The sequence below is a fragment of the Leptidea sinapis genome, chromosome 20, assembly GCF_905404315.1.
Source record: "Leptidea sinapis chromosome 20, ilLepSina1.1, whole genome shotgun sequence".
NCBI classification, from domain to species: domain Eukaryota; kingdom Metazoa; phylum Arthropoda; class Insecta; order Lepidoptera; family Pieridae; genus Leptidea; species Leptidea sinapis.
Genome location: NC_066284.1, coordinates 1956634 through 1974549, shown reverse-complemented (window position 1 = coordinate 1974549; position 17916 = coordinate 1956634). Strand labels below are relative to the sequence as shown.

General features: G+C 40.8%; 1 protein-coding gene across 2 annotated transcripts; it reads left to right on the top strand.

The window, feature by feature from the left end:
* The first annotated feature begins 14639 nt into the window (after positions 1 to 14639).
* On the top strand, positions 14640 to 17807 carry LOC126970244 (uncharacterized). 2 transcript variants are annotated; one of them, XM_050816058.1, is made up of 2 exons: positions 14640 to 14987; positions 16222 to 17807. In XM_050816058.1, the coding sequence occupies exons 1-2, from the start codon at positions 14896 to 14898 to the stop codon at positions 17768 to 17770; spliced, it is 1641 nt and encodes a 546-aa protein (XP_050672015.1). In that variant the 5' UTR covers positions 14640 to 14895; the 3' UTR covers positions 17771 to 17807. The 2 variants fall into 2 exon arrangements, with proteins under 2 accessions (XP_050672015.1, XP_050672016.1); XM_050816059.1 differs by having other exon boundaries at positions 14642 to 14978.
* The last annotated feature ends 109 nt before the right edge of the window (positions 17808 to 17916 follow it).

The following is a 17916-nucleotide window of genomic DNA, read 5'->3' as shown; positions in this document are numbered from 1 at the left end:
ATAGTAACCTTTACCACACAAACGTTTTTTATCAATTCTTTTGAATAACGTAACACCTTTGTTTTGATCATTTTCTGGGATCTTGTTGTAAAAGCATATACATCTCCCCCCAAAAGACTTACTAACTCGACTAAGCCGAGTAGTAGACATCATCAGTTTATGTCTGTTCCTGGTGTTAACATTATGGTTATGACAGTTTCTGGCAAATTCACTTATGTGCCTATGAACATACATTACATTATCAAGAATATATTGAGAAGCAACAGTCAAGATGTTGATTTCTTAGAATTTTGCTCTCAATGATTCTTTAGGACCTAGATTATAAATAGCGCAAATAGCCCTCTTATTATCATATCGGCAGCATTGCCCCATAGCAATATACCATAGGACATAATACTATGGAAATAACTAAAGTATACTAGTCGCGCCGTGTCTATGTCAGTTAATTGTCTAAACTTTTTAACCGCGTATGCTGCAGAACTAAGTCTGTTAGCCAATCCTTCAATATGGGAGCCCTATTGTAATTTGGAATCCAGAGTAATGCCAAGAAATATAGCAGATTCCACGTGTTTTATCACCTCTCCGTTTAACGAAACACTTGCATCTACATTTTTGAGATTTGGTACGGTAAATTTTATATATTTCGTTTTCTTGCTGTTGTACAATCCTGGTACTAGATACACCACAATCCAGTGACACTATCAATAAATCTTCAGTACATCACAGCGAGACAAATTTATTACGACGTCGTGGTCTTCTCTCGCCGCGCCCACATGGGCGCGGTGGGGGAATGCTGATCAGGACTTTTCGTCCCCTGCAGCAAGGATCACTCGCCGCCCGTTGAAACGGGCGGGTCATTGGGGGTGAGAGTCGTTGCTCTCTGCGGTCGTCTTCTTTAATTTATGCTATATATGTTGGGGGAGCGGATGCCCCCCTTTGTGGTCATCTTTTTGGAGCTGAGGGAGCGCCTGTTCCCTCAGCTCAGATCCGGTGATTGTTGCCGGTTTGCGCGGGCCTTGACGATCAGCCCCGAAGAAGAGGGAGGGCGATCGAGGTCACTCTTCATCCTCGTCCCGCACGAGATCACGCGGGTAGCGGCGGCTGTCAGGTGGCCGCGCGTGCCAGGGGGCCAGATCTCGCAGATGATGGAGATCGGACGAGTCGGCACGCGCGAACATGTTGACGGCGAGACGACGAGTGAAGTCGTCCAAGCCCTCGACTCTTAGGTCCCTCTGGATTGTTTGGTTCCTCACGTACCATGGTGCGCCCGTGATGCGGCGGAGGATCTTTTTCTGCACGGTTTGCAACCTTCCGGTTAGATTCACGAGCGTGTACCATGCAGGCGCGGCGTAAGTGAGTCGGCTGCGTAGGTGGGTCTTGTACACCAAGACCTTCACCCTCAGAGGGAGGCTTGAGGAGAGCACTGGACGAAGTAAGGCCATCGCGACGTTTGTCGACGCGATGGTCTTCGTGACGTGCTCGTTCATGTTGAGCCGGCGGTCGATGGTGACCCCGAAGTACTTTACCGTCGGGGACCACGAAATGTCCTTGTCCGTTTAGCTGCAACCTATGCTGGCCAGTGTGCACACTCCCAGTCGCGAGCGCCTGGGTTTTGCCCACGTTCTCCGATAGCCGCCACTTCTTGAGCCATTCTGGCAGAATGTCCAGCTGGCGCTGCATCTTCACGGCGGCGTGCGTTAGGTTGAGTGACGATGTAATATACGCCGCGTCATCTGCATACAGCGCCAGAGTCGCCGACGGTTCGAGCGGGATGTCATTTGTGTATTTTGCGTACAGCAGGGGAGACAGACAGCTCCCCTGCGGTACGCCAGCAGAGATAATCTTGGAAGCTGAAATGGCATCGTCTACCCTTACTCGAAACCGACGATTTTCAAGGAAGTTGGCGACTATCCTCACCAGGCGGGGAGGTGTCGAGGTTGCAGCTAACTTGTGCACGATGCCAAACACGATCGAACGCCTTCTCCATGTCCAGGAATACTGCCACAGCTTTCTCTCTTTTGTTGAGAGAAGCGGTGAGGGTGTGCAGTACCCTGGACAGCTGGAGCGTGGTGCTGTGTTCAGCGTGGAATCCAAATTGTTCTAACCTAAGCTCTATGTAGGGTCTTAGGAGTGACAGCAGGAGAGATTCGAATATCTTAGACTGGGTCGCCAGAAGAGTGATGGGCCGGTAGCTATGTGCTAGTGCGGTGTCTTTCCCCGGCTTCGGGATCATAATGACGAGGCCTTCCTTCCAGATATCTGGAAAGTACCCCGAGCGCAGGATGCCATTGAAGAGTCGCGTTTGATGACGCAGGGCGGCGTTTGTGATACCATCCGCGCCCGGGGCCTTGTTTGGGCTTCGTCCGAAGGATGTAGCTTCTCACTTTAGTTGGGGAGAAGAACACCGCATCGCATTCTAGTGCCTCTACCGGCCGTTATAGATATTCGGCGACCTCTCTCTCAAGTGCTGTCACGTGCGATACATCTGCGGCTTCGCCAATCGTTTCCTCCCAGCTCTCGGCGGCATCCTCTTCGAGCTTCTTCTTGACTAAGCTGCCCAGCCTATTAAGACGAGTCTTGAGTGTTGGGCATCTGGTCACCTGCCATCTGCGGCGTAAAGCTCGTTTCTCGAGGATGAGTTGCCGCAGTCTTGCGGGCAACTCCGGCATCTTTCTGGACTCGGTCTCCTTTGTCGCGGTGGCCAGCGACCGCTGGTTACTCCCGTGAGGTCCACGGCGAGGGCTTCGACGTCGGCAGTTGTCTCTAACTTCCGGGATGAAGTGTTGGATGCCAACTCTTCCGCGAACACCTTCCAGTCAGTAACCCGGCGTGATGGTCATGATGGTGCTCGCGTTGCGGTGGCAGTTATGGTAAGAAGGACTGGAAGGTGGTCTGACAGAAGCTCATCGATAATAGTTTCCTGGGTCAGCTGGCAGCCCAAGTTCTTGAGGACAGTGAAATCAATCACATCCGGAAGGTATTCATGGTTGTCCGGGTAGTGGGTTGGAACCTCCGGGCCGTGGACCTCGTATCCGTGTTGTCTTTACAACGTAGTCGTTAAAAAGTGTTCTGCCCGCGGTGTTGGCCATTCTGGCATTCCAGGCAGGGTGCTTGCAGTTCCAGTCCCCGGCGGCGAGAGTTGCTTTCGGGGAGTTAAGTAACTGTCGTACGTCTCTGGGGACGAGCCTTCCGTTTGCCGGCCTGTAAATGGCGAAAATGCGCAAGTTCTGGCCGCTTATCTGGAGCTCAACACCGAGGGCTGTAGACTATTCAGGTCCACCATCGGGAGCGGTTGGTGAAGCAACCCCCTCCTGACGAGCACGACCAATCCCCTGTACAGACCACGCTCGCCGACTTCATCCTTGCGGTAAGTGATGAAGCCTGAGACCCGAAGTGTGTCCGCCCTCGACATCAGTGTTTCGCTGATGAGGGCTGTCTATGTTCTGGTCTCGAAGGAGGTTCTTCAGCAATGGCAGCTTCTTCTTAATGCCTCTAATATTCCAATGAATAATTCTCAGCGAGTTGTCCATTTATGCGGTTATTATATCCATAGTTTGTTCATCCCGCTGAGGATGACTGAAGCCAGATCATCTTCCTTTTGAAGGGCAAGAATGACCGTTTGGAAGATCTCCATAGCGGCCTTGATCATTAGGTCTTTCTTGCCCTTCATTGGCTTCTTTGTGGCCGTGGTTTGAGGCCTTGTCCCGAACCTGGCCTGTTCATTTGCCGGCTTCTCATTTAGGCTCCTCTTTTCCTTCTTTTTGGCCTTCTTCTTTTTCTTTTTGGCCCCAGCAACCGTGGGTGGTGCTTGGCGCCTGAGTATCGCCTCGTTTGCCGGGGCTATAAGGATTGTTGCCTCCTTAGGCTGCTCCACCGCTGGAGCTGGCTCCCGGGCTGGCTGGGGGTGCTTGGCCTTTTTGCCAGTCTTGGCGATTGGCCCTGCTTTCTTATTTCTTAATTCTTCCTTGAAAACAGGGCATCGAGAGTTGTTTGCTGGGTGAGGACCCCCGCAATTTGTACAGGTTGCGGGTTCCGAGAGTAAGCGGGCAGTCCTTCGCTGTGTGTTCCCCACCGCAACGCACGCAGGCCAGTGGTCTGTGACACCCATGCGATGAATGACGGAACTGCTGGCACCTGTGGCATTGTGCCGGCCCCCTCTTTGATCTCCAGGCTTCGAATTTTACACCAGGCATACACAGTAGGTCGTTAATCTCAAATATGCCGGGCGTAAGATTGGGCGTCCTCTTCATTATTGCGAAGAAGATACAGCCCGGACGCCCTTGTCTGGCCCGTATCTTCCTCACATATTCGGGCTCGAAGCCGAGCCCGAGTAACTCCTCTTCAATTTCATTGGGCTCAGTTGTCGCAGGTAGCCCTCGTATTGCGAACTTCGCGCTTTTCTCCGCCGGCAGCGAATAGCTGAACCAAGAGATCCTACTACTTTTCTCCAGTTTGCTTAGGTATCTCTGGATGGTTCTGTATTCATTTTCATCTGCCGGGGTGAATCTGTACCCTTCCCCAAAGGGGCGGGCGTTAGGAGCCCTTCCCAACTTTTCTTTGAGTGCACGGAAGTGGTGCACCCAGTTTGGGAGGATCTCACAAATGAGCGGCGGGAATATTTTTGCCGGCTGAGGCACTTTTCTGGATGGCGCGGCGGTGGTCAATGTGGTGGTATCTGTTGACCCGGCTGTCGACAGTTGCTGTGGGCTCACCGCACTTGAAGACGCCGGCGGTATGGTGACGACGGCAGCGTATATCACCGGGACAGCAGGCGTAAGCGTAGCCGTAGCTTCTACGTCGATGCTACGTTGGCTGCGGAATGTGCAGGGGTCTCTCTGTGCCCTCGGTGTTGCGGCGTACCCCTGCTGCTGGCTCTCGTATGGTAGCGCAATCGGAGGAGGTATTACACAATACCTCTTACTCGATTCCACTGCCTCCGGGCTCGGTGAGGGGCGTGGCCGGCGTGACGCTCTGGTCGCGGGCTCAGGCGCAATAGGCCTTGCGAATGGAGTATTTTCGTGCATTCCTGCATGGTCAGCGGTTGGCCAATACTCTGCTGGTATTCGAAGAACTCGAGCACAGGCCCAGACAGCTTGAGGTATTCGTACAGAGGTGTCGTCAGATTTCCAGAGGTGAGTAGGGAAGCTAATAACACCATACTGTTGTTCCCTGATGTATGCGGGGACTCCTCCTCTGGGCGCTCGCAAGTGGCTGGACTGTTGTCGACCCAAGGCAGGCCAACTTCAGTGGTCGTGGTAGCATGTGCAGCGACCGGCGTTTTCGGTCGCGAGTATGATATCGAGCGAGGTCGCTCGGCTCGCGACTTGGATGAAAATCTGTCTCTGAATTAGCAATTAGAGTAGTTGCGATATCCTTAAACATGGATCTTTCTTGTGCAAAAAGTACCCGTAGTTCTTTAGCAGCACCTACAAAATTACCACCATTATCGCTCCAGATGTGCCGGCAATGACCACGTCTGGAGACGAAACGCTTAAAGGCTGCTAAAAACCCTTCTGTAGTTAAATCTGAAACAGCTTCTATGTGTACGGCGCGCGTGGCCATGCACACAAACAGACAGATATATCCCTTAAATGACCGATGTCCGCGACCTTTTGAGACTCTCATATTAATAGGCCCTGCATAGTCGACACCAAAGTTTAGAAATGGTTTGCTTGGGGTCACTCTGCAAGGTGGAAGGTCACCCATCATTTGATGTTTTGTGGTAGCAGAATACCGTATACAGGAAACACAGCAACGTATATGAGCTCGAACCATATTTTTCAGCCGGCTGATCCAGTACTTGGTACGTATTAAATTAAGCATCAGCTGTTGTCCTCCATGAAAGGTGCTTTCATGTGCGTCACCAATGATTAATTTGGCTAATATTGAATCATGAGGAATAACAATTGGGTGCTTCGTATTAGTATGAAGTAATGAATTTCGCAGTCTACTTCCTACGCGCAATATTCCATTAACATCAATTAAAATATTTAAATTATACAATGGGCTTTTCTTATCTAACGGGATATTATTTCCCAGCGCTACAATTTCGGCATGGAACCATTGGTGGTGACTTTGTCTGATGCATTGATCTAGGGTTTCACTAAGCTCTGTAACTGAAAGGTAATCTGAAATTTTAATATTAGCTTTGCGACGTTTTATTGTTTGTAAAAACCTTCTGCAATACGCTGTTATTCTAATAAGCTTTTTTAAAGATGAAAATCGCGATACCCAGTTAAGATCATAATCCGATACCAGATTGACTGTATGTACCTTGGCTCTTATCTCCTCGCGGGTGCGTATTCCAGGAGGTCTTGTATGTCGTATTAGGTCGCTTCTTAACCAACTTGGTCCTTGCTTCCAAAGATCACTATAAAGAAGACCAGCTGGCGATTCTCCACGAGATGCAATATCTGCCGGGTTGTCTGCACATGAGCTCATTGAGTATTATCCAATAAGCCAAGAATCATGGACGTGCGATTAGCTACATAAGTTTTCCAACGACTTGGATGATCGCTTAACCAGGCTAAGACAACAGAAGAATCGGTCCAAGCGTGTATATTGGCTTTTGGAATATTCATGACTTCCGATACCTCGGTTAACAATTTTGCCACTAAGACAGAGCCACACAATTCTAAGCGAGGAATGGACAGTTGTTTAATCGGAGCTACCTTTGTTTTGGCGGTTAAAAGGTGTGAGTGTATTTCACCATCACTATTGACAACTCGAAAATACACGACAGCTGCATATGCTACATTAGATGCATCACTAAATCCGTGCAGCTCTATGACCGCATTTCCTTCCCCTTTGCCTATCCATCTTGGAATGTGGAAGTCAACCAGCTTTTCCAGCTCTGCCTTGTGACATATCCATTCTTGTAGAAGTTCTGATGGCAACTCCTCATCCCAGCCTATTCCAGTGATCCATAATTTTTGGATAAAAACCTTGGATTTTATTATACACGGAGCTATCCATCCCAACGGGTCATAAAGTCGTGATATTTCTGAAATCACGGTACGTTTTGTTACAGATTCTGTCAGTGGTAACATTTTTACTGAGTAATCAAACTCATCCGTGTTTCTGTTCCAGAAAAGTCCTAAAATTTTAGTTATTTTATCTATTTTTATTTCCAAATCCTTTCCTGAATTTTCTTCTAATTCCTCCAATAAGTGCATATTATTACTTGTCCATTTCTGTAGCCGAAATCCTGCTTTCTCTAAAAAATTGTTCATTTCATTGTAAATTCTTACTACTTCTGTTTCAGATTGGCAGCCAGTCATCAAATCGTCCATGTAATAGTCTGTCTTTATCCGTTCAGCAGCTAATGGATAATCTTTACCTTCATCGCAAGCAATTTGATGCAATGATTTGACTGCTTTATTTTTGGAATGACCATATTTACAAAGCGGATCTTCAGAACGAAAAGGCAGTTTGACTACATATCCACCGTTTTCATCTCTTTTAGTGGTAGTCGCATAAAAGTCCTCACACACCTGTTCTTCAGGCGTGAGAAGCCTTTTAGTCAAATCAGGTTCTGAATCTAGTTCCCATAATCGTTTTGACATGGCTCCGCTAAATTCATAGTGTGAATTTCTGGCCAATCGTGAGTTTCAAATTTTGTATCTGGCATAACTGAGGTCAGTGAGCTTAACACATGCGCCGTTACTTTTAAGGAGAATGAAGGGTCATGCAACGATTGCATATTAATCTTAACTATGTGTCTAGAGACAATATTGCCATGACGACCTCCTATTCCAGTATTCGTAGTTTAGAAACTACCTTTTTCAACCGAAGTAATTGCACGGCTGCCTCGGTTATAAAGGATGCTTGCGATCCTTGATCCAACAACGATTTCAAAATTTGCAAAGATCCATCTTGTGACTCGACATTTATTAGAGCCGTGGCTAACAGGACTTGACCCTGTGCTCGTTCACTCAATGAGTTGATATATTTTATACTTATACCACATAGTGGGGTCTCAGAATTATTTTCATGTGAGGTGGTCACTGAAGGGGTGGCCATCGCACTAGTGCCACTGGAGATTTTTGGGTGTAGCAACGTATGGTGCTTTCGCTGGCAAATTCGGCATTTAGAAAGAACTCTACATACTTTTGAAGTGTGATGACTTGCTAGACATTTAAAACATACGCCTAATAATTTTGCAATATCACGGCGCTCGTCACTTTTTGCATTACTGAACTTTTTGCAGTTAGATAATTTATGCTTCTCTGAGCAATGCGGACATGAAACTTCAATAATGCTTTGCAATACTTTGGAATGAGTTTTTTTTTTTCGGAGATGTTGAAGAGGGAATCACTTTCGTTTTACTGTTTGGTTCAATGAATTCTAGGGCTCGGAAACGTGTCTCAATAAACTCGCTAAATTGCTGAAAAGATGGCAGTTCGTTGGAGGATTTACTAACGTGTAATTCCCACTGCCTTCTCGATTCTACATCCAACTTCAAACTTATGATATAAATAACAACTATATCCCATGAACTAACGTCAATACCAAGATTGGTTAGCTCATGTAAACAATCGCTTGTTACATCGAGCAAGTTTTTTAAAGCACTAGATGATTCTGTCACAATGTTACGTTGACTGACCAATCTTTTTAAAATACAAGTTGACATGAATTTCTTATTATTAAATCTATGTTCTAACATTTCCCAACACTTTTTGTAATTACCATCAGTTATAGGAATGTGTTAAATTAACTGTTCTGCTTCACCTGACAACTGTGTTTTCAGATAATGAAGACGTTGGACGTCATCTAACTTTTTATTATTATTCACAAGTGATATAAACAAATCGCGAAATGATGACCATTCAGTGTATTTCCCACTAGAAGTAGGTAGGATTATTTTTGGTAGTCTTACTTTGGCAACATCACAAGTTTCTGCATGGGCGCTGTGGGACTTTAACTGAGACAATGCATTTTTAAGTTCCACCTTGTAATTTAAATAAATTTTACATACTTTTTCATTTATATCCTCTTGAAAATAGTCGAAGAACTCCTCGCCCTCACCAACTATTGTTTCGTATTGAGCAGTAAAATTCTTCAGCTGATTCTCCAATAATTCCAGTCGTGTGTCTATAAAATTATGGGTAATACGTTCTTTTGGTGATTTTTTAAAGTTAATAAATCCCTTCTCAATCTGTCCCTTAATATCTTTTAACTTTCTTAATTCCTTGTTGTATCTGTTCTAATTATTAAAGATGTCTTGTGAGATTTTTTCTAAGTGTCAACAAGAGTAAATTTTCTAAGTGTTTTAATTACTTGTACACCGCTTAGAAATCGGTCATAGATTCCTCGTTCTGTCGTTTTTATTCAAACTATTCTAAGTGTCAGATGACAATCACTCAACTTTTCTAAGTCAATGCATTAATTTAATTTTCTCTAAGTTCCCTAATTTAGCACTATTAAACACTTTAAAATGTACTCACAGTTGATAGATCCGTCCCTTGTTTTATTTCACTACTCACGCACTCAATTCGAATTAATCCTTCTTACTCCACCGTAGTAACAATATCCGCAGCTCCCAAATTCAATTGCGCCTCCTTGTATTGACTAGCGTAACCACTTATTCTTCAAAATTCCATCCGGCTCGAAGGACCATGTACAATCCCGGTATATAAACAAATCGCGAAATGATGACCATTCAGTGTATTTCCCACTAAAAGTGGGTAGGATTATTTTTGGTAGTCTTACTTTGGCAACATCACAAGTTTCTGCATGGGCGTTGTGGGACTTTAACTGAGACAATGCATTTTTAAGTTCCACCTTGTAATTTAAATATTGTATTGACTAGCGTAACCACTTATTCTTCAAAATTCCATCCGGCTCGAAGGACCATGTACAATCCCGGTACTAGATACATCACAATCCAGTGACACTATCAATAAAACTTCAGTACCTTACAGCGAGACAAATTTATTACACAAATAACAGCCTTACACACTCTTTCATAGAAAATAGTTATAGCGCGATGCAAAGTGAATACAATTAAATACAACGCCATCTATCAAGTGGAAGTGTAAACATTTTGGATAATACTGATTAAAGCGTTATGAACGAATACATTCTGAACAGCTGTATAACAATAGGCTATTAGCGCTAAACCAGTACACGATGTCAGATAGAATATGGTTGACTTCGTCAAACATAGCTTGGTTTATTTTCACTTTGTTTTTCTCTATAAGATTAGGAAGATCATTTGATTAGATAAGGAAGAGGAACGGTCCAAGAATAGACCCTTGTGGTACCCCCATACTGAGAGGAGACCCAGAAGATCTCCTGCCATTCACGTCGACCTTCTGAATTCTATTGTTTAGATATGAAATCAGAAGATTGGGCGCAGTTCCTTTTATGCCATAGTGACATAGCTTCCTGACCAATGTTCATTGTTGAACACAGTCAAAAGCCAAGGGTACTCAGAAGATGCCAAGCGTATTCTGCGATTCTTCCCAGGCATCAAAAATATTCTTGATAAGCTTAACACCTGCATCCGTTTTGAACGTGCCCTAGTAAAGGCAAATTGGTTCAAATGAAGTAACATAATGAGAGTTAAAGTAAGTAAGCATTTGGCTTAAAATTATTTTTTCAAAAATTTTACTAAGGGTCGGCAAAACCGACACAGGACCATAGTTATTTGGGTCAGAAGAACATCCCGACTTATATTCTTGTAATTTTACTATGTTTCAGAAGGTCAGGAAACACGCCATGCTTAATAAAATTATTAAAGACTATTGCAAGATATGGTGCTATGACATCAATTATTGAACTTATTATTTTAACAGTAATAAATTTGTCTTATGACGTCAGCACAATCGGGCCAGACTCGTCCGAGTTAATTACCACACTCACACAGAATACCGGCGTGAAGTAGCGGCCTAATGCCGGTATATTTCGCGTAGGTAAGTGTCGAGGACTGGAGACTGCAGCATCTGACTGCAAAAAACAGGCGTATCGAACTTGGGTTGCGGCGCTGGGCTCAAAAGATCCGAACTGCAAAGTTCTAAAGAGTAAATATAATCGTGCCTCAAGATTTTTTAAGCGGCAAATCGCCCATGCGAAATCGAAGCACGTCGTCAAAAATGGCAAGCAGCGGGGTCAGAGCTCCATGCCTGAAGTACAGTTCAGACAGAAAACTGTTGACGTCAGGAAGTCGAGCGGGCCGGATGGCATTTCTCCAATCGTGCTTAGAACGTGTGCCCCTGAGTTGACGCCGGTGCTAACGCGTTTATTCCGGCACTCAATAATAGGTGTAGTCCCTGTCTCATGGAAGTCAGCCCTTGTCCATCCGATCCCAAAAAAAGGATACAGTTCGGATCCAACTAGCAAACTACAGGCCTATAGCCTATTACCCCCCTGCTCTAAAAAATCATGGAGAGCATAATTAACCGCCAGCTCTTGGTACACCTAGAGGGTCACCAGTTGATCAACGACCGACAGGACGGCTTTCGCCATGGTCGATCGGCAGGTGATCTTCTGGTATACCTAACACATAGATGGGCGGCGTCTATCGAAAGCAAGGGGGAAGGCCTGACAGTTAGCCTGGATATAGCGAAGGCCTTTGATCGTGTATGGCACAAGGCGCTTCTCGCAAAAATTCCATCATTTGGGCTTCCCGAAGGCTTATGCAAGTTGACCTCCAGCTTCCTCACTGGGCGCAGTATACAGGTCGTTATCGACGGTTATTGCTCGAATCCCAAGCCCGGGAACGCTGGAGTGCCCCAAGACTTTGTGCTATCTTCCACGCTGTTTCTTACATTCCAACATACATTGCTATGCAGACGACAGAACGGGCGATGCCGTATACACGGGCCATGCAGGTCTCTCTAGGGAAATCGTCGACCAGTGCCGGGAGAAACTTGTGTCTTCTATCGTCTCTTGAGAAGGTCACGGAATGGGGTAAATATAACCTTGTCTAATTTAACCACCAGAAGAAGTTTACGCGTTTTCCACTAAAAAAAACTCTTCGACATAACTTTCCTTACAGCCTCGCCTAGTATCGGAATTCTGAGTCTCGATATCTCGAGCGATTGCCAATTCTGCGGCCATCTAGAGAGCAAAGCCAAATTGGCTTCGAAGAAACTGGGCGTCATAAATAGGGCACGGCAATACTTCAAGCCGACCCACATTCTAGCGCTGTACAAAGCGCAGGTCCGGCCACATATGGAGTATTGCTGTCATCTCTGGTCTGGCGCACCCCAGTATCAGCTCGATCCATTTGACCGCGTGCAACGCAGAGCATCTCGAATTGTTGGGGACCCAGTGCTCTGTGATCGGCTGGATCACTTGGCTGTGCGTAGAGACATCGCTTCATTGTGTGTCCTCTACCGCATTTATCATGGTGAGTTTTCCGAAGAGCTGTTTCACCTGATTCCTGCCGCCGAATTCCACCTTCGCACGGCACGCCACAAGTTAGGTTATCATCCTATCATAACCCATAATCATGTAATTTGTTTTATTGTAAGGTTGTCCAATCTCCAGTAAAGTAATTTGTCAAACACTCACAGCTCTTAGACTGTCACTGTCTCAGCAGTCATCTGTCAGTGTCACATAGGTCTACGATAACTGATAGGTAGGTAATAGGTATTGCTTATACGAGTAGTATTCACATGGTATTCACCAATCACCAGCCTGGCGCAACTCCCTAATAAACTTGAAAATGTATGATATTGTACTTGCATTGTACTAAAAATAATGGCGGCAAACGGTGTCTCGCTCTAATATATATTCGACACTTTGATTTGAATGTCATGTGACATGTCATTCATTCAAAATAAAAGTGACTGTTAATAATTTTTGTTACGAATTGTCGTTTTCTTTTACTTTATTCGTGTATTGTTCAGGGAAATTTGCTTAATTATTTGTAGAATAATTGCGTAAGACATTTCTAAGCTATACAATGTAATAAAAATGTTGTAAAATATGTGTTTTAAAATCTGGCTGGTGGGATGGAAGTAAGAGAATTTTCATTGCTAAATTATTTTTGGATAAAGAAAGGTAAGCACTAAAGAACAATTAATAAGCTAATAAAGAATGCTTAAAGTGATTAAAATTGATAGAGTGTTGATTTAATTTATCTGGAGTACAAATTATAATATTTTAATGTATCTGTAGTGTTTGACACTTTTTTATCGATTGTCGATATTTTATTTTAAATTATTATTAAAATTATTTTTATTAAATTATATTATACATAATGTGCAAAAAATATTTAAAGCCTAAAAATTAGGGTTAACGAATTATTTCTGTTATAATTTAAGGGTTCAGGACCCACGCCTACGACTTCAAAAACATTTATTGCAACATCTGAAAAACGAATACCAAAAAATGTGTAAGCCGAAACTACTACACAACACAAAACAAAACTGTTAATAAAGTATTAATTATTTAAATAGTTTTTTTTTTGAGATAATTAAGACGTATCCTAATTTAAACTAGTTAGACTTGGCTTAGGTCCATCTTAAAATTAACAAAAGAGGACCTTAAAAGTAGACATTATGTATATTAATACATATATATGTATATTATATTATATTAATATACATTAAATTAATTATTCTGATAATACTTCATTAGTTGTTTATGTTGGTATCAAGATTTAGAACAATACAATTAGAGTTGAGACGTACTAGGCCAAATACAATAGTAGGTATGACGGTGACTGTGACTCAAAAGTAACAGCGACAAATACCTGTTACAAAATACTAGCTGTTATTTTAATACTATCTGTGATAATATACTAGCTGCTCTAGTGAGGCGTATATTTTTCGTTGTTTGGTGTTACTTGTTAGCGCCATCTATACGTATTACATAGTACTTTCTCTTGTGGTAACTTCGAATTTCAAAAGTTCTGTTTAGGTAAAGCTGTACAGATCTATTAATTATTTTTATAGTTTTGATGTAATAAAAATAATCATTATACTTTCGTATTCATTATGTTTCAATACTAGCTATGCTTAAACAGCGATCCTTACCTAGTACACAATTCAACAATAAAGTAGAAATAAATATTATAAAAATATATTATTCAGTAGGTACTATCAAATTACCAATACAGGGTTTTTCATTCGAAGAGGTGCACCGTATTTTCCTGCTCGTAGGCACAATATAACTGTGAATAAATACGATTACGAAAAATGATATCAGAGACAGGGTCTTCCATTTGAAATTTACTTCAATATTTTAATTAGGTACCTACCTATCTTATCTTAACAATAGTATGTTAAATAAATGTATGAAAGTGATGTATCTATTATTTACAAATGTATCTAAAAGAAAAATATTCAGTAAACAATAAAAGTAAACAGGGTTTTTCTTATCCCACATATTTTAAAAGAATAGTTGAACCATAACTATTTTATTACCTATTGAATTAAAAATAATACAACAGACCTACAAATCACACAATTATAGCTGTATCAAAATACTGCTAAAAAAATACCTACTAAATACTCCTAATTATTTGTTCAATAACAGTTGCTACTAAAATACTAGCTGTTATTAAATACTTGTTCAGTAACAGTTGTTACTAAAATACTAGTTGTTATCAAATACTTGTTCAGTAACAGGTGTTACTCAAATAACAGTCGTTACTAAAATACTAGTTGTTACAAAATACTAGCTGTTACAAAATACTCCTAATACTTGTGGTGATATATTAATACCTGTTACAAATACCTGTGACGATAAATACGTTTCACCCCTGAATACAATACAAGCGAGTAGCGACATTTCTCATTATTTTATATGGCACTCCCAGTGTTCTGTGCACTCCCGTCACGTAGTGTTTAAACTTTAAATTCTCTTTGATATTCACTATCAAAACTAAAAGCTTTAGAAGTGATAACAAAAAGGCTTATTTAGAATTGAAGTAAATGATTAATGGAATCCTCGGACGAAAGTTTTGTGTGGACTACCGCTTCTAACGATAGTGATAGTGATACTCACAGTTCTAAAGATAGCAAGTATGTAAGGTGTATGTTTTTCTATTTTAAACTCAAGTTATTGTAATTAAGTTTAAATTTTTAGGTTACGATATTTAAAATAATAGAATCCAATTAATTAAGATAACTAATAAATAAACCTTTTGCCAAAAAATAAACGTAGATTAGAATATTATATACACGTAGATTAGAATATTATATATACACATGGGACAGGGCACAAATAGAAAGTTACAGTAACACTTGTAATAACAAAATCTAGATAAGATTAGAGATACTATACCGAACTTAAGGACCCAATAATACAAATCAAACCTTTTGCAAAAATCTTAACAACTGCACCCTGAGGATATGAATACAATTTGTAAATATTTAACTTTTGAGGTTAATATTATAACCTAATAAACTTATATTATATACCATATATTTCAATTTGTTTTGTCAGAGCTAATTCATTAAGTTATTTATTTTTTGTTAGAAAGGGATAATTAGGAGTAAAGGGTCTTACTAAATACTTACATTTGTTATCAGCCAAACCCGATCTTAGGACCACCTAGTTTATTTGGCCTAGGATAACCAGTTCATTCTATAGAATACATGTGTATAATAGGCGATACAATAAGCCGGTACAGACTAGGATAAACTGATTTCTCCTATCGGCCCTAGGACACCTGTTTACACTAGACTGAACTAGTTGCGCCTAAAATGAATAAGCACATTTCAGGATAAACTGGTTTGGCCAAGTCATACCAGTTATATATATATACAAAACATTTATGAATTAAAATCAATTTCACTATTTTTACATGGGGAACCCTGATGGCATTTGGAATTTCAAAGAATGATTTTTTCTTGTAATTACACTTGTTTGCAAGTAAATCTTTACACAGCTGCACCTTATAAAACCTTTTTACAATACCATAATCATAGTCAATTTGGTTACGATTGGAATTCTCTTCAATATCTTTTCTTTCGTCTACAGGATGAATGTGTTTGGCCTAAGATAAACTATTTTGTCCTAAAATTGGGTTTGGATGGTAACATATTCATAATATGATTGGATATACCAGATCTTCATGTCCATTGTAAAGATGTTTTGGATAAATCAAATGTATTCTGAAATACTATTGACCAGCAAATCTGTTGTTAAAATGAATACATACACCTATTTGAGGAGGCTTTAATACTTACTCTTAGTCTTCTATCGTAAATTGTCTCATGATTTAAAAAAATTAAATGACTTGATCGTTTGATTTTGTTTTAGATTTGAAGAAGTAAATAATATGAAAGCTAAAGAGAACTCTTCTGCAATTAAGATCAAAACAGAACCCCAGGTATCTGTTAAGGAGAATATAAATTCAAAATTATTACAAGAAGACTCATGTAGTGTCTCTAAAAGAAAAAATAAAATAAAATGTGATACCGAAGAAATAATTAGTAGAAGAGACAAAAATACAATTAAAACAGAAAGAGATGTTGAGGATGATAAGGGCAAACTATATGAACAGTCAGATGACAGTTATCTGAATATGAAAGTTAAGGAAGAACAACTCTCTGTTACAAATGGATCAATTGTAAAATCAAAGAAAAAGAAAAAAAAGGAGAAACATTCCTTAGATGAAAGAAATGAATGTGACGAATTAATATCATCTGAGCAAGAAATAAAAGATGCGTTATTATCTGAATCATATGTTGATGATAAATTAACTATTGAAGAAACATGTTTAACTAAACAAAAATTTGAAAGTTATAATGAGCAAGAGACACCTGTAAAAAAGAAAAAGAAGAAAAATAAAAAGTTAATTGATGAAACACAATGTGAATTATATTCAGATAGGAATGAAACAACTCAGGCAGAACATAGTATCAGTAGGATTGATTTCAATGAAAGTGCTGAAATAAATAACCATATATCTGAAAGTGTACTAGGAAATCTTGTTCAAGATAATTCTCTTTCTAAAAGTCATACAAAAATGTCAGACAGAATCCGGTTTGAAGATGATGCTACAGACTTAATGATAAACACATTTCAAAAGAGCCTCACTTCAAACAAAGATAGAGCCAATGCAGATGCATCTTGTCAGCTAAACAAATACATTCAAACAAAAAATAATTTAAAATCTTTTATAAACATTTCTGAGGGTATTGGTTTATCAGATGATGATGAAATTTGTGTAATAAAATGTCCCAAAGACATAGATATAAAATATTTCAAGGAAAAATGCCTAAACATAGACAGCAAAACTAAACTTAAAATAAATGGCCAAACATATGATGGCTATTTAGAAAGTAGTAATACCAAATTGCCAATAGTAACAAGCAGAGATTCTAAAATGTACATAAAAACCTTTCCTATAACTGCTTGCATATATTTTCGAAAACGGATTCCAAAACAAATTCCACAACATGATAAGATCACAGGTGATTTGGGTTCAAACAACCTCTTAACACTACCAGAAACTAAATTAAGGCATCCACTGTTTGGTGCAAACTATAAAAAGGCTATTGATGTCCCCGCAGATGTTGCAGAATGCATGAAAGCTCAAAATCAAGAATTAGAAACATTACAAAGTGAACGTAAAAAGAGAAAAAAGCACAAAAAGAAAAAATCGGAAAATATTGATGAAGAAATTAATACATTACCAGAAATCAAGTTGGAAGATGATTTGTCAATAAAAAATAAAAGGAAGAGGAAGCACAGTGAGAAGAATTGTGGATCACCTAAGAAAGCAAAAAGAGCTAAACACAACCCCAATTGCAATGAAACATGGGATTCAGAGAAGGCAATAGAGGAGACCCTCTTTAACTTTTAAATGGTTTATATACCAATAAATGTTTATAATTAATTAATTTTTTGTTTCCTTCCATCAATATTTGGACTTTGATTATAGTTAAAATAAAATATGTAGTGGGCTTACCTACAGGTGTCTGCCCGGGTTTTGTTTCAATTTACTTCCGA